This window comes from Quercus suber, unplaced genomic scaffold, assembly GCF_002906115.3.
Source record: "Quercus suber isolate HL8 unplaced genomic scaffold, Cork oak 2.0 scaffold_226, whole genome shotgun sequence".
NCBI classification, from domain to species: domain Eukaryota; kingdom Viridiplantae; phylum Streptophyta; class Magnoliopsida; order Fagales; family Fagaceae; genus Quercus; species Quercus suber.
Window position 1 is genome coordinate 168,967 of NW_027069684.1, and position 26,915 is coordinate 195,881.

A 26,915-nucleotide genomic window follows, 5' to 3' on the forward strand; every position below is an offset into this window, starting at 1 on the left:
TCAAAAACAGGAAATTATTTTTAAAAACAAAAACAATTACCAAACATACCCTTAGTATTCTAAAAAAAAAATCTATATAAGAGACTACAACCCTTTTGGAACTCAATTTTATAAAAATGGAGTTTTGTGTCAAACTTGATTTCATAGATATCAAGTTTCAAAAGAAAATTTATAAAAATTGAGTTTGATGTAAAACTTGATTTCATAAATATCAAGTTCCGAAAGGAAATTACACTAATCGAGTTCTACATGGCAATTTTTGTTGAGAAAAAAACATAACATGACATTTTTTTCCACATAAAACACGGTATTGTTGAAATCGGGCTCTATATGAAATTTAATTTTGTAAAAGATATTCTGCTATACAATTTACGAATAGTGCTATTTTACTAAAATTTTTAAAAATACATGGTATTTAACCATTTTGGCGTCTAATCTTTACCACAATTTTAATGATAGTATATATAAATGAATGAGAAAAAATAATCGGTATACGTGTAAGTGATGCATTGCTACCCACTGTAGAAATTGTGACAAGAATAGTGACAAATCATGTGATGTCTAGAAGCTTTTTTCTCTCTTATTTTTTGGGATAATGGTCCTGAAGAATCGAATTTGAAATGCTTAGGTTCTTTGGGCCCCACAATGTCCTCTAAATGGGCTAATCGAGGGGCCCATAACGTAGTCTTACGTAGACTTCCCAGTCACCAGTTATCCGAGTGTAGGACCACGCATGCTATTATCTATCTAACACGGCGGTGACATATTTTTAGTCTGACCAACCCGTCCCATAAATTACCGACACGTGGCTCGGATTGGTGGCACAAGCCATCAGTGACATGGCCCAGTCCGCATTCTTAATCTTTATACTACTTTTTCTCTCTTCACGCTCCTAAATAGCGCGTTCGAACCACGAGACATCATACGAGGCCAGTGTGGGCGACAAATCACCCACGGGCCCCACAACGTTATAATTGGGCGTGTTTCGTTATAACTACTAACGTCTAACCATGTCCCCCCACATTAACGCTTGGCAAAAGACACGTACGTGAGACCCACGAACCATAATATTTTCACGTGGCCGTACGGTTTCATAGTATCACAAACCAATCAGTAGCCCCCACGTGAGAATCGACACTTCGCTTTCGAACACGACATTGGATCCGAGACACGGGTAAAACTCGACACGTGGCGAGCGTGTCCCCGATATGATCGCGTCAGCAAGGAGACGCGAGCCAACGATTAATACAGCAACTCAGAGTTCCCACTAGGGTTGAGAGAGAGAGAGAGAGAGAGAGAGATAGAGAGAAAAAGAAAGAAAGAAAGAGAGAGAGAGAGAGAGAGAGAGAGAGACTGAAAAGTCTCTCCAAGCCTCCAAAGGCCGAGAGAGAGAGAGAGAGAGAGAGAGAGAGAGAGCGCATCCAAGTGTGTGTGTCAAAGTTAGTTGCTCTACCACTTTAAGATTTTAATGTTATTTTAATATTTCATTTTCGTACTGTTCTGGTTTTATAACACATATGTGTGTGTTTGTATGTGTTTTTATTATTGTTCAACCTGTTCAGATATTTTGTTTGCTGAGTTTCTGAGGCTGAGATCTCTCTCTCCTGAGCTCGCAAAACTTGAAGAGAAAGCAGTGGAAAAATATAGAGCTTGGTCGAATGAGTATGGAGTGGTGGGATAAGGTGAAGGTTCCCATTCGACGTGTCTGGATCGGCGTTGCCACGCGTCTTGGGATTCGCAAAAGCGGTATGTAACTGTCTCTCCATGTTTCACACACTCTCTCTTCTAGAATTTGGTGTTTTTTTTTTTTTTTTTTTTTTTCGGTTATTGCCGTTACAGTTTGGAGAGAAATATGCGAAATCAGATCGAGTGTTTTTTGTTTTTGTTTTTGTTTTTTTTTTTAAATAATGGGGTTTCTTTCATATTAAAAAGGTATTCTTGATGCGTTTGTACATAATTATTCCTGAATATTTACGATTCTTCTGTTCTGAGATTGTTTGTTTTTTGTCATCTGTGATTAGTTATTATCTTTTGTCGGTGCATTATTTGTGTTAGTCTATTGATCATAGTCATTATCAATCATCACCTAATTCGCCATTATAAAACGTGATGATGAGCTTCACTTAGGTAAAAAAAAAATTATGAGAATTGAAGGTGTCGGTGCAACGTAAGAGCACTATTCCTTTTTCTTTAAAAAAAAAAAAATCATTATTATTATATTTATATTTTAACTTTTGAAGTAAAATTTAACTTAATAGGCTTCTTATATACAAGCAATTACGATTGCAGTATTGTGGAATTGATCGTCATGGCATTACTCAGAGAATGGTTACAATTTTGTGGATCATATTACGTTTTTTTGTTTAATAAGTAATATTGCGCTTGGACTCTACAAGAGATTGATTGTTTTTTGTTTTTTGTATTTTTCCTTTAAAATATATAGGTTAAACAAAATCTTAGAATTAATGTTTGTTCTTAGAAGCCTTGGCTCTGTTTTTGTTGGGTATTGGGGTGAAAAGGGAAGAATGTGAATTAAGAAAGATGGCCTAGGTAGAGTTTCTTTGATATATAATAGAAGAATATGATGAACTCTTTTAGATGGGGAATTGAGTTAATTCATTTTTGAAATGTTTATTGTTCAACACCTATTAACAAAATAAAATAGCTTTGGTGGATGCTAGTTTTATGGATAACGTAACTCTTGCTTAAAGACTTATTATGTGGTTTTTTAGTCCTATACTAATCGTTGAACTTTGTTATGCAGCTGTTAATTTGACCTAACCCCGTGCTTAATCTATTCTAAATCAATGTATTATTTCACCATGTTAATTTTCATAAAACCAGTTTTAAACTTCTAAACTTTTTTCTACTTCATTTTTGGTAACACATTTAGGAAACTAATTGACTGCAAATGTTGAGTAAAGGCTGATTTAGAATGGTGTAGTTCTGTTGGCTTGGCTAAGATGTATTAACACCCAGATCAGTCAGCAACAATATATGGAACAAGTCATTCTTTTACTACTAGCAATTGTTTTGATGTTTTAGTTGTTATCATTGTTCTGAAGCTTCATATCAACCTTATGTAATTTAAAAGTGTGGACCAATTGTGAGTGATCATGTTTGGAAAATAAGCAGGACTACTGAAGCTGAGACATGATGTGAGCACTTGTGAATATGAGGATGTGCGTGTGATGTGGGAGATGCTGAAAAGAAGCGAAACGGAGCAAGTCATCCCTGAAAAGAGCAAGAAGAGATCCTTTTGGAATATCTTTGATTGGGCTAGGTGCACTCCATATCTCTGCCGTGGTCTTTGATCATTCATATATGAAATCTTCTCAGCTCACAAACTCTACTTGCTAGGTCTGCAAAGTATGGAAATTGATTTTGTCCCATCAAAAAATAAGAAGATGACAGAGCGCTTCATATATGACATGGTTTCTTCTCCTCTTAATAGGTCATCTATCTGTGGATATGTACTTCTTACCATTTCGACATGATCCATCTCTTCTCTCCATGTTTTATTCCCTGTGAAATAAACTATTATGTGTTTATAACACATAATATGTGTTTTATGTTTCATACATTAGTATGCACTGTTATATATTGTGCCTGCATGCTTATGAATAGTGCTGTCTTCTTTTCTGCTTTAAACATCTCTTTTTGTTTCTTGGTTGTGGATGATAGTGCACATTTAGAAGAATTTTAGAGTGAAGATTTGACTATGCTTCAGTTATGCAGAATTTCACAACTTAATTGCCATTAAATTATCACTATCTTAATTTTTTAGGATCTTCTACTATCTTTCCATTGAAAAGAAATTGGGAATTTCATAACTTAATTGCTAAGATAGAATTAGATAATATGCTTGATTGTTGTTAGGTCATTTATAACTTTTTACTACTTTGCCTTAAAAGAGTTTTTGTCTATTTGATATCTGTAGTTTTTCAATAGCTTATTTGTTAAATATGAGACAAAAAAATATATATATATTTTTTAAGCTGAGGCCAAAAACAAAATGTTTTTGCGAAATAGACACTAGCCTTTGGACTCAAATTTGAAATGGGACTCGAGCCCATCACACACATCCATAATTATTCACAATAAAGGATTAACGCTAAACTTGTTTGATAAGTATGATTCCTTCATGTGAAAGATGGGTGAACATAGAAAAAGATGATTTAAGGAGAGAAAGGGAGCTATACTCGTGCTGCCAAACACAAAGCAAACCTTCTCTTACAACATCTGTTATATATAATGAACTGATTTTGGGCTGAGGGAATAAATGTGGCAATTTGATTGTTGTTAGGATCTTGATTAATGTGTTCACTTGTCATGCCTATATAGAGGCGTAAGAGGACATCTAAAATCTGTTTCTAGGTAGAGCAATGGGTTCTTGGGATGTTGCAATAATATATATGGTTTTAATGTTGATTTGGGTAAGCTAGTAAAAAACCTAAAAAACTGCCCTTTGTAGTTTGCTTTTCTAAAAGGATTGGTCCCTCCTAAAACTTCTAATTTTAAGGAATCAACTTAATAATCATGGAATGGTAACAAACAAGCTTTCAATGGCTAATGCCAATTTGAATGAGATTTATGATAATAAAACAGATTTTGAAGATGGGTTTAGCATGTGTTGTTAGCTTGCATATGAGCAGGGGCGTAGCCAGGATTTTATACATGGGGGGGCCGATTTTCGACGACGATGATTATCATCGTTGTATGGATAGTCTATATATTTAGGTTGATATGGACCTTCTTTGAGATAAGCTCGTCGGATTTCATCTTGTTTGTTGATAGGAAATTCACATATTTGTTTATGTGATCCTGGATCACGATCTATCTCTTCAGATTGAATTCTTGAACATTTGGTGGGGTGTTCATCAGGCATTGAAGTATCAACATTTATTTCTACAGCCACATTTGTTTCTACAACCACAGATGTTCTAAATTTTGAATTGCTAACACTTTTTTTTCTTTAAGAATGCATCAATTGTTTTTCGTTTGCTCATAATTCTTTTAGTTTTAAGAATATAACTCAAAAATTAACCTGAAAAGAACTTAAAAAATAAAATCTTAATTAGAAATTTTTACTTAATTATATGGATGTTATTCATACTCAAGAAAAAAATAAAATTTCCACTATAATTTAAACAGTCAACCCATCATCATTCCTATTATTCAAATTTTCCTATATTTTAATTTTTTTTAATTAAGAATAACCCCTCAAACAAAAACAAAAATTAAACACACAAGTATACAATATAAACCAAACAATTTAACAACACCCACTGTCACATGATATCTAACTAATCAAAAATAGTTAATAAATAAATAAAAAACATTTACCTAAGAAACTTTATCTTTACAAAGTGCAAACTTTATCTTCCCTTCAAGACTCATCACAAACAACCTCCCCATGCCCATGCCTTCAACCATATATTTCTCTAAAAATCTATGAAAAATTAAAGAGCATGTAAATATTTAAGTATAGATAGTTGAGAAAAAAAAAACACTAAAAAGAGATGAAGCGGAAACTGAAAACTTACCCGCTGGCTACGCCCCTGCTCTAAATGATTTATTTTAAGAAAGCAAGAAGAAAGAAAATAATGGTCTTTTTTTTTTTTTTTTTTTTGGGATCGTGAGGATTGAGTTTGAGAGGAAGGCTGAGCTGAGCAGTAAAAAGAGTCTAAAGAGATGAAGGTCTAGTGCTTAAATAAGAGAAGAAAACTCACCAGGCAGTCACCAAGTTCCAAATCCTGAAATTTGACAATAAAATATGCTAAGTGATTTGTTTTAGAAAGCAAGAAGAAAGAAAAAATTGGTTAGGATTTTTTTTTTTTTTTTTTTTTTTGGGACTGGAGGACTGATGCTGAGTTTTGGGGTTGGTAGGCGGTACCAGTGGGGAGTGAAAGTGTATCATAGAAGACCAAAAAAAAAAAAAATGAAGCAAAGAGAATAAGGATTCCGTGGGTGGGTTTTTGAGAGGGAGAAAGTAAAATTTTATTGTTTTTGTGTTTGGATTTTGAGTATTTAAATGTGAGCGAGCCAGCTTTTTGTTTTATTTGGAGTATAAGAGCCTAAAACTAAAGCCAAGAGAGTAGAGGCCTAAAATTAAAGACTTTTAGCTGAGAGAATAGAGGCCTTAGCTGAGAGAATAAAGGCCTAAAACTAAAACTAAAGGGAGAATAGAGTGTCTCACACACACACGCATACACACTGTGGGTTTTGTCTAAATACTTTAATCGACACACTTTTCAAACACCGAGCACGCACACACAAACACGGATCCAGCACTTACTCTGTTTTTGCACACACATAGTTTCTGGGTTTGAGAGGAGCTTGAGTATGGGGGGCCGGGTGTCAAACATTAGGGGGGCCAGATCAATTTTCTTACATAGTCTAATGGATATATATATATATATATATAATTTTTTTTTTTTTTTTGTAGGGGCCACGGCCCCCCCAAGGGACAACGTGGCTCCGCCCCTGCATATGAGCTTACTCATGGGCTAATGGGTTTTGTAAGTGTTTCGAACCCATTATGTGAACCACCTTTTAGGCACATGTGTAAACTTATAATAGAACCTCTTTGCCCTCCGAACCATACCTTTTATTTATTTTTTATAATAATTTCCCTAATGTTTTTCCATATGTACTTAGGCCCATGGATGTGGGGAAAAATAAGGAGTCCAATAATACTTAGGCTTGCTACCTTCATATAGGCTTGGAAAAAAATGGGCCTTAACAATAGCAAAAGGAAGTTGTGATAAACGATAATGATGACATGGTTGGCTATCATTAATGTATAGCCTTCTTGCAGGTTCCTAATATTTATTCCCATGTATTTTATACATTTTTATTATGAATTACATATTAATCTTTTCTAAAATTAAAATATATTACATATCTAACACCTTCAAGATAATAAAAGAAAAATTTTCAAAAAAAATTGACTGATTTACACACAAGGTAAAGAAAAGGAAAAAAAAAAAAATTCCCAACATATTATTATTTAAAAAAAAAAACAATAATACTTATTAAAACACACAAATACGAAAGTAATATATAAAATTTTTTAAACAGACTTATAATACATTACATAATCAGAGTACCACTACATATTGTTGGATCATTGAATTCAACATTTTTTGTCTTTGTTTTAAAATTTTGTTCTCTCTCACAAGAAACAAAATGTTTCATAAGAGTTAAGTTTAATGTTAATAAATTAGAATTATAACCAAAAAAATTTTCTTGAGTAAAAGTTAGAAAAAATAACCAAAAATTTAACCTAATTGTTTTTTGTGTAAATACTAAAAATGAAATATTTTGGTAGGAAAGTCATATATATATACACACACATAATTTAATAATTGAGGAAATGAAGATTTGAACTTTAGACGTTTCTGTTAGAAACACCAAAAGATGTCAATTGAGGTAAGTTAAGTTACAAAATTATTGATTCAACAAGTTATAATACGAGAGTACATGAATTTATCTATTGTATTTATAAAAACCTCAAATAAAAATATAATTTCTTTAATATGTTTAGTGAGTGTAATTTACAAACTTCAAATTCATTATGACAATGAAGATAAAACTTTTGTTGCAAAAGTGACAAAACGACGCTGCGTTTTATTTAGCCTACAGAGCTACGAAACGGTGCGGTTTGGCCCAGCCGACTCTACGTCAGAAGTCATATAAAAGCGTTAGGGTTTTCGGTTCCTAATTCATTTTCTTTGCAAAGCGGCGCACTGAGAGTTTAGAGCTTCTCGGAGAGAGAAAAAAAATGGGGCATTCAAATGTGTGGAGCTCGCATCCTAAAAGCTACGGTCCTGGTTCTCGTACTTGGTATGTATTTCGTCTCTCTCTCTCTCTGTGGAGCTTTAAATTATTCATCGGTTCGATTTGGATTCGAATCGAAACAATAGATTTATTATCTATGTAATTTGTTCTCCTAGTACGTTTCAGCTTATTAATCAGATTAATAATAAAAAAAAAAACTGGGTATTATAGTTCAGACTCATTGTCTTTTTGCTGTCAAAAGTTGTTTGTATGGGCTTATGATGATTGTTGCAAGATGTTTGTATCTATGATTAGAACTTATGGTTGGTGGATGAAACTAGACATGGGGTTTGAAATTTGGAGAGAGTCAATGCTTTCGAATAATTAGGACAAAAATAGAGTATATGGAATGTAGATGAAGGGTTTGTGAGACTTTATGGTCTAACAATACCTGCTTCTAATATCTTGGACATTAATCCATCGGATAGAGAGATTGAAGATAATATAGTAGGATACTAGTGTAGTGGGAGAAGACTTGAAGTGTAGAAACGCGATCAGGATATTAAGTTGAAAGGGAAAAAAATTTATAAGATTGATGTAAGATCTGATATACTATTTTTTATTGTATTTCGGTCTGTTAAGAAAAAGTAACAAGTTTATAAAATGGTTTTAATTGAAATGAGAATGTAAAGATAAACGAAAATGTGGATTCAAAATGGGGAAATCCATAGGGGTGACCCCTATTGATGAAAAGATGGGGGTGGGTGGTTTAAGATAGTTTGTTCATGTGTAGAGGAGAGCGATTAATGCATCAGTGAAGAAGTGTGAGTGGATTCAAGTCGAGGGAATGAAAAAAAAATGGTAGAAGATCTATAATGACATTAGTAAAAGTGGTGAAAAGGGAGATGTCAATTAAGAGATATTAGAGAGTATAACTTTCAATAGAATAGAATGGCGGAAAAGAATGCATGTAATTGATCTTGATTAGTCGCTGGAGGATCCTTAACCAACTGCAAAATTTTAGGACTAAAGATTGGTTCTTGTTGTTGTAACCTGTGATATTGAGTTTATTGTTATGTTTTCATCATTCCCTTGTCTGTGTAGTGCATGAAGTACTTTAATTGTTGATGAGGATCTGGTGCTATGTGATAATATAATAATATGAAGATGTCTCTGTTGATGAGGATCCAGTGTCCACCCCAAAGTTTTGGGCTAAGTATTTGTTGTTGTTGATGGTTGGTTGGAGTGATCATCTGGTTCGTGCAGCATGTTTGCTGTCATTTATTTGTTGTTTTATTTTCTCTGTGGATTACCCCAACTAATTGGTTACAATTCTTTTGAATTATTTCTGAATTCTTGCTTGTCTGTTTAAAAGGATTTTATTAGTTATGTTAAGAAAATACTTTGTTTTATGGTTATGTGTTAGTGCTAATGATATTGATTTGTGGGAACTTTGTTATTGTGCAGCCGAGTTTGTGGTAACCCTCATGGGTTGATCCGGAAGTATGGACTGATGTGCTGCAGGCAGTGCTTCCGTAGCAATGCCAAGGAAATTGGTTTTATCAAGGTAGCCATCATTTTTTCAGTTTTATCTTTAATTCTTCATGTGCTAACCTTTGGAAATGGCAGGCAGAAATATGACCAACTTAAAAAAAATAAATAAATAAAGGGGAGAATACTTTGGATATAATTGCTTCCACTTCTCCCATTCTACCCTAATTTCATAAACCGATATTTCTTTAGCAATACCATTTGTTTGATTTGTGTTTATTTGTTTCTTTGTATGTTTGTTTGTGTGTTTACTTATCTATTTCCTATTTTCCTCTCAGTACCGTTAAAAGGTGGGAGGATCTAATCTACATTGACAATGTTTTCGTCCAAAGAATATGGTGGCTGCTTGGCTTGCTGGGTTCCCCCATTTTTAATTTTGTTTTCATGCTTGAACTAGAAGTTGTGATTTTCCTTTTAATTTTTGTTCATGACGAAGGCTATGTAATGGTGACTTTGTTTTGTTGGACCTCTTGTTTTTCTACTTTGCATTATAGTTTTTATATACATATGAATGAGCCATAGCAATGACAACTCTCACATCTGCGACAAGGCCGATTCCATTGTCTGGCAAAACGAACCTTAGTCTGATGCAAATAGATGTTCTTTTCCGGTTTGTTTCCATCAGTTTTGTAAAAAAATAATATCTTGTACTTCATGTTCAAAACTCCTAGCAACAGGTACAAGAGCGCAATAAAATCAAACAAAAAAAATCTCACAATAAATCTTAGAACTTAGCAATAGGAACTGATCTTATTTTTGTGTGTTTTATATCCATGAAAAAATTTCAAATTTAAAAGCCCAAGTGAAAACCCACAAAAAAAAAAAAAAAAATCGAAGTGTGATGATCCACCTCTCATTCTAGCTTTCAAATTCCCTTACATCCAGTAATATTTGGACCCCAAGATTCCCACTCCAGCAATTTTGATTCAAAAACAACGAAATATATCAACCTGATTAAAACAACTTAGACACCAATTTAATCCTCTCAATTACATAAATAAGATTTAATGTACTGAATTAGTTAAAACAAGAATTAGTAGGGGTGTCCACCCAGACTGGACCTGACCCACCCTTGACCGACCCGAGAGCTCATGTGGGTCAGCGGCAGGTTATAGAACCCATAACAGACTACGGTGGGTCAGTTGGCGAGTTTTCTCCTCTAAAACCCGCCTCAACTGACCCGACCGGAACCTTACCAAAATTCGGCGAAACAAGATTTTTTTGAGGAGTTTTTTGTCAAAATACTTTAGATTTTTACGAGATTTATGTAGATCTTAACGAATCTAGTGAGATCTCAAATTGTGTACATTCAACACACATAATTATGTATATTTAATTTATACATTTTTTAAAAAATGTACACAGTACTATGTTGAACGTAGACAATTTTATTTCTAAAAAATACACAATTTTGTACAAAATTACATAATTGTGTACATTTTCATGCACAATTTTTAAAAAAACTTACACAATTGTATACATACATTTTTTTTTTTTTTTTTTTAAATATACATACACTTTAAAAAAAAAATGTACATAACTCTGAATATTTAACATACATAATTATGACCATGCGGTTATCTAGGCCCTGTTTGGTACGCACACTTCAGCAACGTTCTTTGTTGTTTAAACACCTAAATAGGTGGGCCTTATGCTGAACTATGTGTTTGGTAAGTGATTCAGAACAAGTGTTGTTTGAGTTTGTGCTTGATATATTACCGTAGAGAGTGAAACACTTTGGACCCACTTGACAGTAAGCTCTCACTCTTCTCTCCCATGCGTCTATGCAGATGATTTCTTCTCTTCCACATGTTTGTACACTGTGGCATCTCAACAACGTCTCTCCGACACGTCAATGCAGTGTGGCATCTCAATTCAAAACAGTACTGTTGTCAGCTTAAAAACACACACACACACACACACACACCAATCACACAACTTATATTTCTAACACCAAAATATATTATTTGAAACACATTACCAAACACATTTTTCTCTTTATGAATATTATAATTACGTATTTTTTACAACACTGTTTAAACCACGTTATCCACATAATTTTAAACAACGTTACTCAAGCTCCTTTACCAAACGGCCCTTACTCTATCTTATTTAAGCTGTTCTGTACAGTGTGAACGTGGTTATGTCTTAGATGCCATCCTCGCTTCCATACTTGTGGACGAGAACCCATACTCCAATTTCAATGGATCTTCTCCCTTCTCAATGTGATAAAGATAAACACACAAATATTCAAAGCCAGAGTAATGAGGATTGAGTGCACTGTGGCATCTCAGCAACGTCTTTCTCACGTGTTAGTGCAGTGTAACATCTCAATTAAAAATAGAACTGTTGTCAACTTAAAAAAAATAAAAAATAACACACACACACCAATCACACAACTTATATTTCTAACACCAAAATATATTATTTGAAACACATTACCAAACACATTTTTCTCTTTATGAATATTATAAATACGTATTTTTTACAATACTTTTTAAACCACATTATCCACATCATTTTAAACAACGTTACTCAAACTCCTTTACCAAACGGCTCCTACTCTCTCTTATTTAAGTTGTTCTGTATAGTGTGAACGTGATTATATCTTAGATGCTATCATCGCTTCCATACTTGTGGACATGAGCCCATACTCCAATTTCAATGGATCTTCTCCATTCTCAATGTGATAAAGTTAAACACACAAACATTCAAAGCCAGAGTAATGAGGATTGAGTCCACTGTGGCATCTTAGCAACGTTTCTCCCACGTGTTAGTGCAGTGTGGCATCTCAATTCAAAACAGTACTGTTGCCAACTTAAAAAAAAAAAAAAAAAAAACACATACCAATCACACAACTTATATTTCTAACACCAAAATATACTATTTGAAACACATTACCAAACACATTTTTCTCTTTATGAATATTATAAATACATATTTTTTACAACACTTTTTAAACCATATTATCCACATTATTTTAAACAACGTTAGTCAAACTCCTTTACCAAATGACCCCTACTCTCTCTTATTTAAGCTGTTCTGTACAGTGTGAACGTGGTTATGTCTTAGATGCCATCCTCGCTTCCATACTTGTGGATGAGAGCCCATACTCCAATTTCAATGGATCTTCTCCCTTCTCAATGTGATAAAGATAAACACACAAACATTCAAAGCCAGAGTAATGAGGATTGAGTGCACTGTGGCATCTCAACAATGTCTCTCACACGCGTCAGTACAATGTGGCATCTTAATTCAAAACAGTATTGTTGTCAACTTAAAAAAAAAAAAAAAAAAAAAAAAACACATACCAATCACACAACTTATAAAAAAAAAAAAAAAAAAAAAAAAAAAAAAAAAAAAAACACATACCAATCACACAACTTATATTTCTAACACCAAAATATACTATTTGAAACACATTACCAAACTCATTTTTCTCTTTATGAATATTATAAATACATATTTTTTACAACACTTTTTAAACCATATTATCCACATTATTTTAAACAACGTTACTCAAACTCCTTTACCAAATGATCCCTACTCTCTCTTATTTAAGCTGTTCTGTACAGTGTGAACGTGGTTATGTCTTAGATGCCATCCTCGCTTCCATACTTGTGGACGAGAGCCCATACTCCAATTTCAATGGATCTTCTCCCTTCTCAATGTGATAAAGATAAACACACAAACATTCAAAGCCAGAGTAATGAGGATTGAGTGCACTGTGGCATCTCAGCAACATCTCTACCACGCGTTAGTGCAGTGTGGCATCTCAATTCAAAACAGTAATGTTGTCAGCCTTAAAAAAAAAAAAAAACACACATACCAATCACACAACTTATATTTCTAACACCAAAATATACTTTTTGAAACATATTACCAAACATATTTTTCTCTTTATGAATATTATAAATACGTATTTTTTATGACATTTTTTAAACCACATTATCCACATCATTTTAAACAACGTTACTCAAACTCCTTTACCAAACAGCCCATACTCTCTCTTATTTAAGCTGTTCTGTACAGTGTGAACGTGGTTATGTCTTAGATTCCATCCTCGCTTCCATTCTTGTAGATGAGAGCCCATACTCCAATTTCAATGGATCTTCTCCCTTCTCAATGTGATAAAGATAAACACACAAACATTCAAAGCCAGAGTAATGAGGATTGAGTGCACTATGGCATCTCAGCAACGTCTCTCACATGCATTAGTGCAGCGTGGCATCTCAATTCAAAACAGTACTGTTGTCAGCTTTAAAAAAAAAAAGAAAAAGAAAAAGAAGCACACATACCAATCACACAACTTATATTTCTAACACCAAAGTATACTATTTGAAACATATTACAAAACACATTTTTCTCTTTATGAAATTATAAATATGTATTTTTGACAACACTTTTTAAACCACATTATTCACATCATTTTAAACAACGTTACTCAAACTCCTTTACCAAATGGCTCGTACTCTCTCTTATTTAAGCTGCTCTATACAGTGTGAACGTGGTTATGTCTTAGATGCCATCCTCGCTTCCATACTTGTGGACGAGAGCCCATACTCCAATTTCAATGGATCTCCTCCCTTCTCAATGTGATAAAGATAAACACAAAAACATGCAAAGCCAGAGACCAGAGTAATGAGGATTGAGTGCACTATGGCATCTTAGCAACGTTCCCACGTGTTAGTGCAGAGTGGTAGCTCAATTCAAAACAGCACTGTTGTCAGCTTTAAAAAAAAAAACACACACACACACACACATACCAATCACACAAGTTATATTTCTAACACCAAAATATACTATTTGAAACACATTACCAAACACATTTTCTCTTTATGAATATTATAAATACGTATTTTTTTATAACACTTTTTAAACCACATTATCTACATCATTTTAAACAACGTTACTCAAACTCCTTTACCAAACAGCCCCTACTCTCTCTTATTTAAGCTGTTCTGTATAATGTGAACGTGGTTATGTCTTAGATTCCATCCTCGCTTTCATTCTTGTGGATGAGAGCCCATACTTCAATTTCAATGGATCTTCTCCCTTCTCAATGTGATAAAGATAAACACACAAACATTCAAAGCTAGATTAACGAGGATTGAGTGCACTGTGGCATCTCAGCAACGTCTCTCACACGTGTTAGTGCAGTGTGGCATCTCAATTCAAAACAGTACTGTTGTCAGCTTAAAAAAAAAAAAAAAAAACCACACATACCAATCACACAACTTATATTTCTAACACCAAAATATTATATTTGAAACACATTACCAATCAATTTTTCTCTTTATGAATATTATAAATACATATTTTTTACAACACTTTTTAAACCACATTATCCACATCATTTTAAACAACGTTACTCAAACTCCTTTACCAAACGACCCCTACTCTCTCTTATTTAAGCTGTTCTGTACAGTCTGAACGTGGTTATGTCTTAGATGCCATCCTTGCTTCCATACTTGTGGACGAGAGCCCATACTCCAATTTCAATGGATCTTCTCCCTTCTCAATGTGAGAAAGATAAACACACAAACATTCAAAGCCAGAGTAATGAGGATTACGTGCGCTGTGGCATCTCAACAACGTCTCTCCCAGGCGTTAGTGCAGTGTGGCATCTCAATTCAAAACAGTACTATTATCAGCCTTAAAAAAAAACACACATACCAATCACACAACTTATATTTCTAACACCAATATATACTATTTGAAACATATTACCAAACACATTTTTCTCTTCATGAATATTATAAATATGTATTTTTTATAACACTTTTTAAACCACATTATTCACATCATTTTAAACAATGTTACTCAAACTCCTTTGCCAAACGGCCCCTACTCTCTCTTATTTAAGCTGTTCTGTATAGTGTGAACGTGGTTATGTCTTAGATTCCATCCTCGCCTCCATTCTTGTGGATGAGAGCTCATACTCCAATTTCAATGGATCTTCTCCCTTCTCAATGTGATAAAGATAAACGCACAAGCATTCAAAGCTAGAGTAATGAAGATTGAGTGCACTGTGGCATCTCAGCAACATCTCTCACATGCGTCAGTGCAGTGTGGCATCTCAATTCAAAATAGTACTGTTGTCAGCTTTTTTTTTTTTTTAAAAAAGGCACACATACCAATCACACAACTTATATTTCTAACACCAAAGTATACTATTTGAAACATATTACAAAACACATTTTTCTCTTTATGAAATTATAAATATGTATTTTTGACAATACTTTTTAAACCACATTATTCACATCATTTTAAACGTTACTCAAACTTCTTTACCAAACGGCCCATACTCTCTCTTATTTAAGTTGTTCTGTACAGTGTGAACGTGGTTATATCTTAGATGCCATCCTCGCTTCCATTCTTGTGGACGAGAGCCCACACTCCAATTTCAATGGATCTTCTCCCTTCTTAGTGTGGTAAAGATAAACAAACAAATATTCAAAGCCAGAGTAACGAGGATTGAGACGGTGCCCACATCTACATATTTATGTGAAATGGATATAATATCAAGATTTGACCAAGATATTTTTGAAGTCTGGAGAGCAAGGTCGACTATGAAAAGTTATTGCATCGGTTGCCTATACGCAAAAGAGAGGTCACATATATCATAACTGCAAAATCAAAGTCTTGCTCTGAAGATTTGGGCCCTGGTCAACTAGGAGCGTTTCTTTTTTCTTCTTCTTTTTTTTTTTTTTAAAAAAACAAAAAACTAGCAAATTACCATGGCTGAGAAGATTTGGGCCTCATTGATTATGAGTTAGGCCCTGGTCAAAATGAACAAAAAAATAGCAAATTACCATGGCTGAGAAGAGAATATTTGGGCCTCATTGATTGTGAGTTAGGCCCTGGTCGAAATGAGCATTGTCTTAGGCTTCAGTTAAAATATCACAACAAAATGGAGGTGCGGGGAATCGAACCCCGTGCCTCTCGCATGCGAAGCGAGCGCTCTACCATATGAGCTACACCCCCTCATTTCTGTCTTCAGATTGCAAAACATAATATTTTGTTAATAAATCTAGGATCCACTTAACTACCATTTTAAATAAGTTTTGTTAACATTATACAAGAAATAGGAAAAAAAAAAAAAGAGTCAAAAATCCTTTTTTTTTTTCTCTCTTATAAAATTTTTTTTTAGAAGGGAAAGTTAACAAATAAGCATTCATTTTGTAATTTTCTTTAGAAATTTTTTATAAAAAAAAATTAATTTTTTTTGACAAACTTTTATTAGAAGGAAAAGTTAACAAATAAGCATTGATTTTGAAATTATCTAGAAATTTTTTTTTATAAAAAAAGGAAAAAAATTAATTTTTTGGATAAATTTTTATATTTTTTCATAAAAATAATATTATCAAATTATCCGTTAACCGACCGTTTCTAAAATAGTTCACCATTTCTATATCCATTAACGAAATCTATAGAACTAGTATTAGACGGTGCAGTTTTAATTGCTTGGGGGAGTGGGCGCAAACGCAACTGCTTTTACTGTCGTCACCTCAGACTCAGAGACGTGCCCACTGGCACGCATTTCACCGCAACGTCTTAGCAATTAAAGTGGCTTCATTCATTCATTCCCTCCTGTTTGTTTCCGCAACACAAAGCAGAGCGCAATAACTCACTCAATGTTTTACCATTAATCTATCTATCTTCTTCGCTGCTATGAAAACAGAGTCATTTATTAGTGAAACCCACATGGGTCTCCTTTATTTCTCTCATTTACCACCTCTCTTTGACACAACAACAATAAATAAACAAAACATTAACTTCATTTTCAAAGGTATGGGTTTTGTTTAGTTTCTGTGTACGCGGTCCCCTTTTCTTTCTCTTCCTCCACCTTTTATCTTCACGGGCTGTGACGAGAGACAGTTGATTCCGTTTTTCATTTTTATTTTTATTTTCCTTGTGCGGATGGTTGAGTTGGTTACTTTACTATTATATAAGGTGGTGTTTTGACTTGCGTGACAAACAAACACACTCTTTTTGGAGCCCATTCTCACTTGGGAGTTTCTGGTTTCGTTATTAATTTGTGACATTATGAAGGTTTCTGGCTTATGGGTCTTGCTCTTGCTCTTCGTTTTTGGGACAACTTTCTTGTCCCTTAACGTCTCTGGCAGAAGAATTGTTCCCGGTAAATACTTTCCCTTTTGTTACTTTGGTTTCTGTTTGAGAAATGTTTGTTTATTTTGGTGTTCGGTTTTTTTAGTTACAATATTGTTGTTACTTGTTTAGGAATATGGAAACGCTGATGGGGTTGAGTGAGAAATCTTTATGCTATTTTATGATTTGGTTGATGGGTGTGCAAAATTGCTTGCTTATTATTGTTGTCGTTCTTTTTTGTTTGAGTTGTGATCATGAGGAGAAAATAGAGGCATTGCTATTGCAGTTCTCATTTGCTAAATAGCTTCAAGTGCATAATTTTTTGAACTTGGAGGTCTCCGTTTGAAACACCAAGAGGTGTCAGTTGAGCTAAATTAGCTGAAGGCGCTTGGCTCAAGTGCATAACTAGCTCTTATCATGCCAAGCATCTATATAAATATAAATATTAATAGGGTTTGTGTTTAAGTTAAAATTATAGTAACTTTTGTACATATTACACTACTTAATAACTTTGTATTCGATGTGTTTCTGGAAATATTCATTGCTGGATTACAATGTTTCCTTATACCTTACACGCTTGCAAAATTTGAAGGTCACCACCAGAGATCAATAATTATTTGATCTATACAAATTTTAAATTTCAAGTTGAACTTTCAAATTATACCCAAAACTTGTATTTTTGGATCTGATAGTAAGTAACATTGAATTGATATGAAATTTGACATGCATGTTATGAACATAGAAAACATCTACTATGATCATTCTAGTTGAAGAAGAAAGGGCTTGGTGTACCTGATGCACCATGTTAGCTACACAAGCTGACAATTTGGTGCATCATACTCCATATATGGTTGCATGTCCATTTTAGAAGCTATAAGTTCTTTATCTTTTAAAATTTGTAGAAGAATTTTAGTTATTCAATATTGACCAAATAATGAGTCAAATGGAGCACTCCGGAAAATTATGATTGTCCTGTCTGATGCAATTAACAATGCTGTTGCTTGTTATGATGCAAATCAAGGCTAAGTGAAGGTGCTTTTCCATTGCCATTTTATGGTACATGGTTATGAATCTATACTACCTCTTATGTGATTTGCAGTTCTTTATTCACATGTCACACCTGCCATTCTTACCAACAATCATGATTCTGTTCCATGTGTTACAGTTGATTTTTGCTCATAAACACATGCTTTTTGCACTGGTAGATATAAAAAAGGGAAACTCATTTGATGGTAAAGCGTGATCTCTCTTTTATCTTTTTCTTTTTTTGTCATCAAGTACCAGCATAATTTGATCCCATGACCATGATTTTCTGTTGGCTTGACCCTTCATCGGACAACAGTTTGTAAGCTTTGTTAGAACTTAGCAGGGACACAACTGTTGTGCCTTTTCTGGTCATTTGCCGTTACAGATTACGGTCTTGGAGTCTGCATTTGTTCTATTCTTTGCCTTGAAGAAATCCCTCTTGGATCATACGTACATTTTGGTGGTATGATATAAATATGCCAGTGTTGCTATAACATATGTCATGTCTGAGGTGGGTCTGCAGATGACTTTACTGGATTGGCTCTCTAAATTGTTCCTTTTTTTCTCAGGAAAAAAAATTCCAATTTCCTATAATTTTAATGATTATGACATGTGTGTAATACATCTAATTATAACACTGAATAACATATCCCTCTCTAGATTTAACCAAATAGATTAGGGAATGATGAAATCTTTAAATCAGGCCAAATCAGCACTCTCAAATTATATGTAGCATAAGCCAAAACTCTTTTAGATAATGATATTATCCTCTGCTTTAATTTTATTCCAGATGATGATGGGACGAGGGTGGCCACAACAAGCAGGAGGCTGAAGGTAGAATTCATATGTCCATTTTGACTAACCAGCAGGCTCTCTCAACCTTAGCTATCTAAAAGGCCACAACTCAGAATAGTCTTAGCTCTAATTGATTAATATTTTATGCACAGATGAGACTTCTTTTAATGAAACGTTGGGATCTGTTCTTTCTTAAATTGCAGGAAAGTGGCTATAATTTTGGCTCTGCCAAGAAGAGTCAAGTAGGCGATGTAAATCTGGATGATTACCACCCCATTGATCCAGTTCCAAGTTCAAAGACATCAGTAAGAGCCGGACCTATCGAGCATGGAACTCCTGTCATTCCATATCTTCCAAGGCCCTCTCCTCCTACTCCTAGTTCGCCCAAGATTGGAAGTTTTACTTAGTGTACTCAAGATTTGTTCCATAGTAGCAGACATGATCAAAAGAAAGATGCAGGATCTTGCTATTAATATGCACGTTTGGTTTAGGCCCATGGAAAATAAAAATAAAAATGCACGTGTTGTTCAAACCAGCTTGTATATTGTATAATGCTTATGTAGCCAACTTAAATATTTGAGTTTGCAGTGTACTATTTTATGCTTTTTAATGTGGAAATCTTATCCTAATTATTTAAATTGGCACTATGTTTAAGATGTGATTGGCAGATTTGGTCCATGGTAACTATTCTATTGATAATTTGAAATCACTTTCTTCCAAATTCTGAGAGCAATAAGAAGTTTTGTGTGCTTGTTGATTATTGTCACTAATTGGGAGTTGTTAGACCACTATTTTGCAGACAATTTCAACTCCTTGAATATTGTCTTGGGCCTCTCAGCCCTTAGGAGTTATTGGTTCACAATCTTGTATGCAGTTTCAACTCCTAGAGTGGTGACTATCTTTATATATTGTGTAGGCTAGGGATTGCTGATGGTTTTAGTTTTAGTTTTACCATGAGCACCGGGCGGGGGTGAGAACGCCCCCCCTTGCCAGAACTTTACTGCTTCTAAAACATGCTGTGTCCTACCTTGCCTGCTTGAGCTCTTCATCTCTTGCCTTTACTTCTGAGTTCTGACCATGAGCCATAGCTGGTTGGTTGTTTGTGTTTTCTGCTTTTACCAACAACTAGCATAATACCAGTTTGAACATACCTCAATTGATCCTCGTTTTCAACTAAATGTTGATAGAATTATAGAAACAAAGTGAAATTCTTTGAAACCCGAGGCATATAGAGTGGCAATAGGCCCTTCTTAATTTTAGTGCCGTCCGGGTTGGCCATTAGAGTACTACATTTCGATTGAACTAACCAAGTGCTTTGTTGTTGTTGTGTGAAAATCATTTCCATACAAACTGTACCAATTACTTGCAATTTATAACCACTAATTATAGAGTACTACATTTCGATTGAACTAAATAAAGTACCACTAATTATAGAGTACTACATTGCGATTGAACCAACCAAATACTTTGTTGTTGTTGTGAAAATTATTTCCATACAAACTGCACCACTTGCGATTTTAACCACTAATTATAGAGTACTACTGTGGGGCCCGTGGGCCTGATAGCCTCGGCCCATCGTGTAACAGGCCTAAGGCCCATGCCGAGGAGCACAGACCATTCAAGGCTAAATTGGGGAAAGCCTCTTTTCCCAACCCACGCCGAGGACCTCCTTCTCCTCGGCCTGACAATGATGATTTTTGAGAAAGACTAACCCCAAAGTAAGTTGTCACCCTCGCATTTAATGCACTCAACTAACCCCCCTGGCCGCATTAATGGGGAGGTAACCCCTTGGCAGGATAACGTTGATCAGAGTGAACCACTTGAGTACTGATAAGGCCTCTGATGGGATGGCCGGCCAGAAGAAAGGCAAATAGATGATCAACAGATGGAAGAAGGAGATAGGAAGATGAAAACTATATAAGAAAAGCAAGTAAAGTAAAAGAGGGGGGGGGGAAAAAAAGAAAGAGAGAGAACAAAAAGGCCTCCTCGGCCACAGGCCGAGGAGCACTCCCCCATTTGTAAGGAAACTCTTAGTATTTTTTATCAAGAAAGTTCATGCTTGGTGATCGACGGCCAGCGCCTAAACCTTTAACCCACTCTCTATAAATTTATTGTTTGGGCTTGATTGGGCTGAAAACCCATTCGTACTCAGGGTCAATCCAAATCGAGTCCCTACAATTGGCGCCGTCTGTGGGAAGGCTTAGAGTGCTGGCCGGCGCACCAGGCAAGTGTTCTAAGTAGTCGTTTTATAGTAAGTAAGTAAAAAAAAAAAAAAAAAAAAAAAAAGAGAGAAAAAATAGAAGATCTGACAGCAAATTTTTTTTTGATATTATTATTCCATAAACAGAAACATTACAGAATTCGGATGCCCTACTTGGCTCCCCCTCTACTGTTGGCAGTGAAAGCCGTCGTGCACTCTCCCGACTATGAGGAAATCTTGGGTTAACCCCTTATTGGAATCAGGAAGACACTGGATAAGACGAACTCTATCGTCCCTTGTCTTCATATAGTACGTCTTACCCTCAGGTGATGAAGTTTGTAACACCAGTTCACATCATGGTGGGTCAGTCTCAGCCCCATTTTCTCATTCAGGGTATCTACACACCTAATATCCTAAATACATTCACGGCACACTGAGTAGGAACCAGGCGAAAATGCCTAAGGTAATTGAGGGTCACTGGCCTCATAGGGATTCTCATCCCTCCCTCTACGAAAGCAACTATCGGGATCACGACTTCACCCTCTCTCCTCTTAAGGTACCACTCTCCTTCTTCACAGTACTTCAAACTCACATTATTGGGTATTCCATAGTCGACAATGAATTTGTTCATCATCTCGTCGGACTCGACCAACTTCTTAAACTTACCCATTCCCAAAGACAACTAAGGTCCTAAAAGAAGAAAGGAGGAGTAAAATCAAGGAAATTCGCGGTCGCTAGAAAAAGAAGACTTACAGAAGTATGACGATACTCTTCAGATAGTGTACAAGTCGAACCAGATTCAAATCATACGCATCAATAATTGTAAGCGCGGAAATGATGAAACCAGGCGGTTCAAACAGGTATTTATACTCCCCTTAGGTTCCCTAAATGTAACCGCTTACTCATAAAAGTAAAAGATCACGCCGTTGAAAATGGGAAACGTGGTGCCGCCAAAATTTAATGTGGGCACCCAGTAAGTCTTGAAACGCTAAAAACGCGTATCGGGCAGTCAAAAAGCCGCAAGCATCAATACAAACCGAAGTGGGGCGACTCGTCTGGAGGGCCCGCAAGTATCAAAACCCTCCTCCCGTCCAAGGGAACGTGCAGCAGGGTTTTGAGGGGCTATTGTGGGGCCCGTGGGCCTGATAGCCTCGGCCCATCGTGTACAGGCCCAAGGCCCATGCCGAGGAGCAAGACCATTCAAGGCTAAATTGGGGAAAGCCTCTTTTCCCACCCACGCCGAGGACCTCCTTTCCTCGGCCTGACAAGATGATTTTTGGGAAAGACTAACCCCAAAGTAAGTGTCACCCTCGCATTTAATGCACTCAACTAACCCCCTGGCCGCATTAATGGGGAGGTAACCCCTTGGCAGGATAACGTTGATCAGAGTGAACCACTTGAGTACTGATAAGGCCTCTGATGGGGGCGGCCAGAAGAAAGCAAATAGATGATCAACAGATGGAAGAAGGAGATAGGAAGATGAAAACTATATAAGAAAAGCAAGTAAAGTAAAAGAGGGGGGGGAAAAAAGAAAGAGAGAGAACAAAAAAGGCCTCCTCGGCCACAGGCCGAGGAGCACTCCCCCATTTGTAAGGAAACTCTTAGTATTTTTTATCAAGAAAGTTCATGCTTGGTGATCGACGGCCAGCGCCTAAACCTTTAACCCACTCTCTATAATTTATTGTTTGGGCTTGATTGGGTGAAAACCCATTCGTACTCAGGGTCAATCCAAATCGAGTCCCTACAACTACATTTCGATTGAACCAAACGAAGTACCACTAATTATAGAGTACTACATTTCAATTGAACCAACCAAATACTTTGTTGTCGTTGTGAAAATCATTTCCATAAAAACTGCACCAATTACTTGCAATTTTAACACTAATTATAGAGTAGTTCTTGGACCACATACTATTTCACAACTTTTTTCCACAATTCTGATATGAAAAATTGTGAAGGTTTGTTTTCTCTACTACTCACACTTTCTGCCACATAACAATTGTGGTTGTTTAAAGTTGTGATAATAAATTTCTCTTTAATTATAAAGGGAAATGTTAACGAGTGCCCTTAGGGTATTGGTTAACAATTTATTTTAGGAAAGTTTTGACATCATTTTTATGAAAAATGAAAAAAACTGTCAAATCATTAATTGTTTTTTTTTTTTTCCCATAAAACTTTCTTTAACTGGATTGTTAACTAATGCCCTAAGAACACTTGTTAGCATGACCCAATTATAAATTATAAATGATGTTAGATCTTGATAACCAATGATGGGATCTATGTTGAGGTAGTGTCGTAACAACTAACAGTTAGCTGTAAGCCATAATCTTGACATTAATGCTATAGTTTTTATCAATAAATATGTGCTTTGCTTGGCAATACCAATGATAATGCAACCTCGTCCACACTATAATGATCAATTATAGGACTCTAAAGTCTCAATCCCTTTCCTCAAGTTGATTGCAACCCCATTTCTACTTCATACCTACCACTTTTACTCGAATATTGAAATTCCAAGCTAGTTACACTATACCTCCTCTTCCCAAGTACAAGAGAAGCACTGCAAACAGAAGTGAAACTTGCCCTCAAAATGCACCAACTCGTATATTATAGTGACTCTTCTATACATGTGACTTGTTGCTATCAGCTAATTTACTTATTCTTTATGACAATATTCGACTACTGAATTGATTGCTTCTTATTCTGAATGTTTTTTTGTTGAGGAGGCAACTATCAGAAAACAAGCCAAAAACAAGGAGAGAATAAACAGTGATGGTGCCCGGTCATTCGTGGGCATGAATATCTCTGACTAGCTTATTTGCTTAAAAGTTAGATAAAAATGACTTTACACAAATAAGTTAACAACAAATCAGCACGGTCAAACTCAAGGTTCTACTCTTGCAAGACTAAAAGGCAGAAATACAAAGAAATTATCATCATAATCAACAATAGCACCAACTTCAGACAAGACCCATAACATAAGGAAATCTCTTATTCCTCAAGCTAAAATCATTGCCACACCTTTGATTCTTTCTCAAATATCATCTCCCAATCCTTTCATCACTGAAATGAACACTTTTGGGAGTTGAAAGCTTCATCAATCCACATCATACCCAGTGCTTTTCTTCTAGTTCATTTGCTTTTTTTCATTCATTAAACATAGAGGGCCAGGATAAGAATCGCTAGGGAAACCCTGCATTGTTTAAGTCCCTACCATCACACTACTCTTTTTCTGGGTTTGAACATGGAATAGTCATTAAAGCAATGGGGTTATGGGACCATGCAAAATATCATGTCCTAGAGTCGCCCTCAATGTGGGGTACCATACTTTGGAGTTCACAAACGTAACATTATGTTACTTTTAAGTTTTTAAGTAACAAACCAATTATAATATGGAGTGTTTCTCAAGTGATGATGCTTTCGAACTCCTAACAATCATGATTTGTTAATTAAGGTTTGGTCTATATAAATGTCGTCTTTATCAAATTAATAACAGATTGACATGTTGATTGGTAGCCGATGTCAACTCCAACCCAAATGCTGTCATAGTCAACTTTTCTAATCCTGCAATACTTTTTGTCCAATGTTTTAATTCACTACTATATAAGACTGACATGTCCAATATGGACACGTATTATATTAGTGTCGAGTTCAATGTATTGGAGTATTAGACACAAGCTAAATCTGTTTAATCACTTTTACTAATAAAATTTAATTTGTTTGACTAATAGAGGGACAATTCTTTTTCTCAACATATAATGTATAAAGTAGAATTGGTGATGGATTCGTGCAAAATTGATTGCAAGTATTTATAACTAACCATCTTAATAAGTCTTAAAAAAAGTTTTGTTGCCAGTAAAATTGTTGTTTGTTGGAAAATTGAAGCCAGAAAAATAAGTTTTTAGAATCAAGTATATAATTAAATTTGCTTGAAGTGGTAGGGTCAGATTTGGTTGAGCATTAGACCAAACAATGTGAAATTAACATATGTAATTTTATTGTTATTTCCTCAGCAACCAAATTGCTGACCATCTCAAAGTGTCTCATTAGTCAAATTGAATTTGTGGATGATCACTTCTACGACAATCAAAACCAACCCAATAATTTCTCCTTTGGTGGGTTGTCGATTATTATACCAATTGTAGGAAGAGAAAGCATAAGATAAGCGGCCATTTGAGAACATGACTTTCATTTTTCAATCCTGAACCATTTATTAGTCATTTACACAATAGCAGGTTTAACCAGATGTGGGCTGTACGGCCCTGTGCATGATTTTTTATTGATTAATGAAGCAATAATTTATTGGATTATTCCCAAAAAAAAAAAACAATTGGTTGCTTTATTTTTTGTTAGTGGCTGAACTTATGTGGGACTAAGTTAGAGTTCATAGCAGTAAACTTTACTCCAGCTTGACATGATTATGGGTTTAATTCTGATATTGACCTGGGTATCTAAAAATTATTCACTTCTGATTCAAGACCAAGAATCTTTTATTTCTTTTGGAAGAGTAAGTCCAATAATTTTGAAAAACCCCTAAACTATTTAAGCAGGAAAAAAGACATTAATTTAATGGAAAAATCAATCAGTGGGAAACTAGATGATTACCACTTGTGTTCAATGAACACAAGTGGTAATCATCTAGTTTCCCACTGATTGGATACGCTGACACTCTATTAATTGATTAATAATTTAATAGTTCAATAATGCTTCCCAAAAAAAAAAAAGGAAAAAAAGAAAATGAAATAAATTCCACTGTGAATATTTTTTTTTAATAGATGATCGTGATTTTTATCATCAGATCAAGACACCAATCGATATTTGGTGTAGGTTGGGATTGAATCTTAGGTCTCTTATTATTTATTTTTTTGAAAGTGAAACCATTGATATTTCATTATAATGAATCAAAATACAGAGCTTCCAACGCTGGTGGGGGTTCCTCCAACCAAATACTCCCTCCGTTCCATTTTTTTTGTCCTGTTTGAAAATTCAAACTTTTTAAGGGAACATTATTTATTGTCTTGTCTATCTTTTAAAAATGTATAAGTTTCCAAAACTACCCTTAAAAAAATTTATAAAAAAATTGAATTAATAAATTAATAGGGGTATAATAGGAACATTAGTAAATTAATGACTTTTATTTTTAGAAACAGGACAATATTTTGGGATATCTCAAAATGGAATAGAGGACAAAAAAAATAGGACGGAGGTAGTACATTCATCCTCAACTCCTCTAGCAAATTTGGCCAAGGAGTGAGTAACTGAATCTCAAGTCTCTTATTAAACTATCAGAAACTTTACTAGTTGAGTTAACTAAAACCCGTACACCTAAAATACTGAATAATCAATGATTCAAGAAAACTTAAAAAAAAAAAAAAAAAAAAAAAAAAAAAAAAAAAAAAAAAAAAAAATAAAAAAAAAAAAAAAAAAAAAAAAAAAAAAAAAAAAAAAA

General features: G+C 34.8%; 2 protein-coding genes, 1 long non-coding RNA gene and 1 other non-coding gene across 4 annotated transcripts; 3 read left to right on the forward strand and 1 right to left on the reverse strand.

Moving 5' to 3' along the window:
• The first annotated feature begins 1,294 nt into the window (after nucleotides 1-1,294).
• On the forward strand, nucleotides 1,295-3,282 carry LOC136070329 (uncharacterized). Its single transcript, XR_010631593.1, has 3 exons — nucleotides 1,295-1,439; nucleotides 1,563-1,746; nucleotides 3,136-3,282. It is a non-coding gene; the product is annotated as an uncharacterized LOC136070329 (long non-coding RNA).
• A 4,432-nt stretch (nucleotides 3,283-7,714) lies between these two features.
• Nucleotides 7,715-9,839, forward strand: LOC112033102 (small ribosomal subunit protein uS14z/uS14y/uS14x). The gene is made up of 3 exons (XM_024065885.2): nucleotides 7,715-7,848; nucleotides 9,250-9,349; nucleotides 9,612-9,839. The coding sequence occupies exons 1-3, from the start codon at nucleotides 7,787-7,789 to the stop codon at nucleotides 9,618-9,620; spliced, it is 171 nt and encodes a 56-aa protein (XP_023921653.1). The 5' UTR covers nucleotides 7,715-7,786; the 3' UTR covers nucleotides 9,621-9,839.
• Nucleotides 9,840-16,247: 6,408 nt separating this feature from the next.
• On the reverse strand, nucleotides 16,248-16,320 carry TRNAA-CGC (transfer RNA alanine (anticodon CGC)). The gene has a single exon. It is a non-coding gene; the product is annotated as a tRNA-Ala (tRNA).
• A 510-nt stretch (nucleotides 16,321-16,830) lies between these two features.
• On the forward strand, nucleotides 16,831-19,904 carry LOC112033103 (uncharacterized). Its single transcript, XM_024065886.2, has 3 exons — nucleotides 16,831-17,476; nucleotides 19,262-19,305; nucleotides 19,470-19,904. The coding sequence occupies exons 1-3, from the start codon at nucleotides 17,383-17,385 to the stop codon at nucleotides 19,671-19,673; spliced, it is 342 nt and encodes a 113-aa protein (XP_023921654.1). The 5' UTR covers nucleotides 16,831-17,382; the 3' UTR covers nucleotides 19,674-19,904.
• The last annotated feature ends 7,011 nt before the right edge of the window (nucleotides 19,905-26,915 follow it).

Bases quoted from the DNA above. Each gene is read 5' to 3' on its own strand.
- LOC112033102 (XM_024065885.2), top strand. From the start codon at position 7,787: ATGGGGCATTCAAATGTGTGGAGCTCGCATCCTAAAAGCTACGGTCCT. The intron at 7,849-9,249 runs GTATGTATTTCG...GTTATTGTGCAG, and splicing joins GGTCCTGGTTCTCGTACTTG to CCGAGTTTGTGGTAACCCTC.
- LOC112033103 (XM_024065886.2), top strand. From the start codon at position 17,383: ATGAAGGTTTCTGGCTTATGGGTCTTGCTCTTGCTCTTCGTTTTTGGG. The intron at 17,477-19,261 runs GTAAATACTTTC...ATTTTATTCCAG, and splicing joins TGGCAGAAGAATTGTTCCCG to ATGATGATGGGACGAGGGTG. The intron at 19,306-19,469 runs GTAGAATTCATA...CTTAAATTGCAG, and splicing joins CAACAAGCAGGAGGCTGAAG to GAAAGTGGCTATAATTTTGG.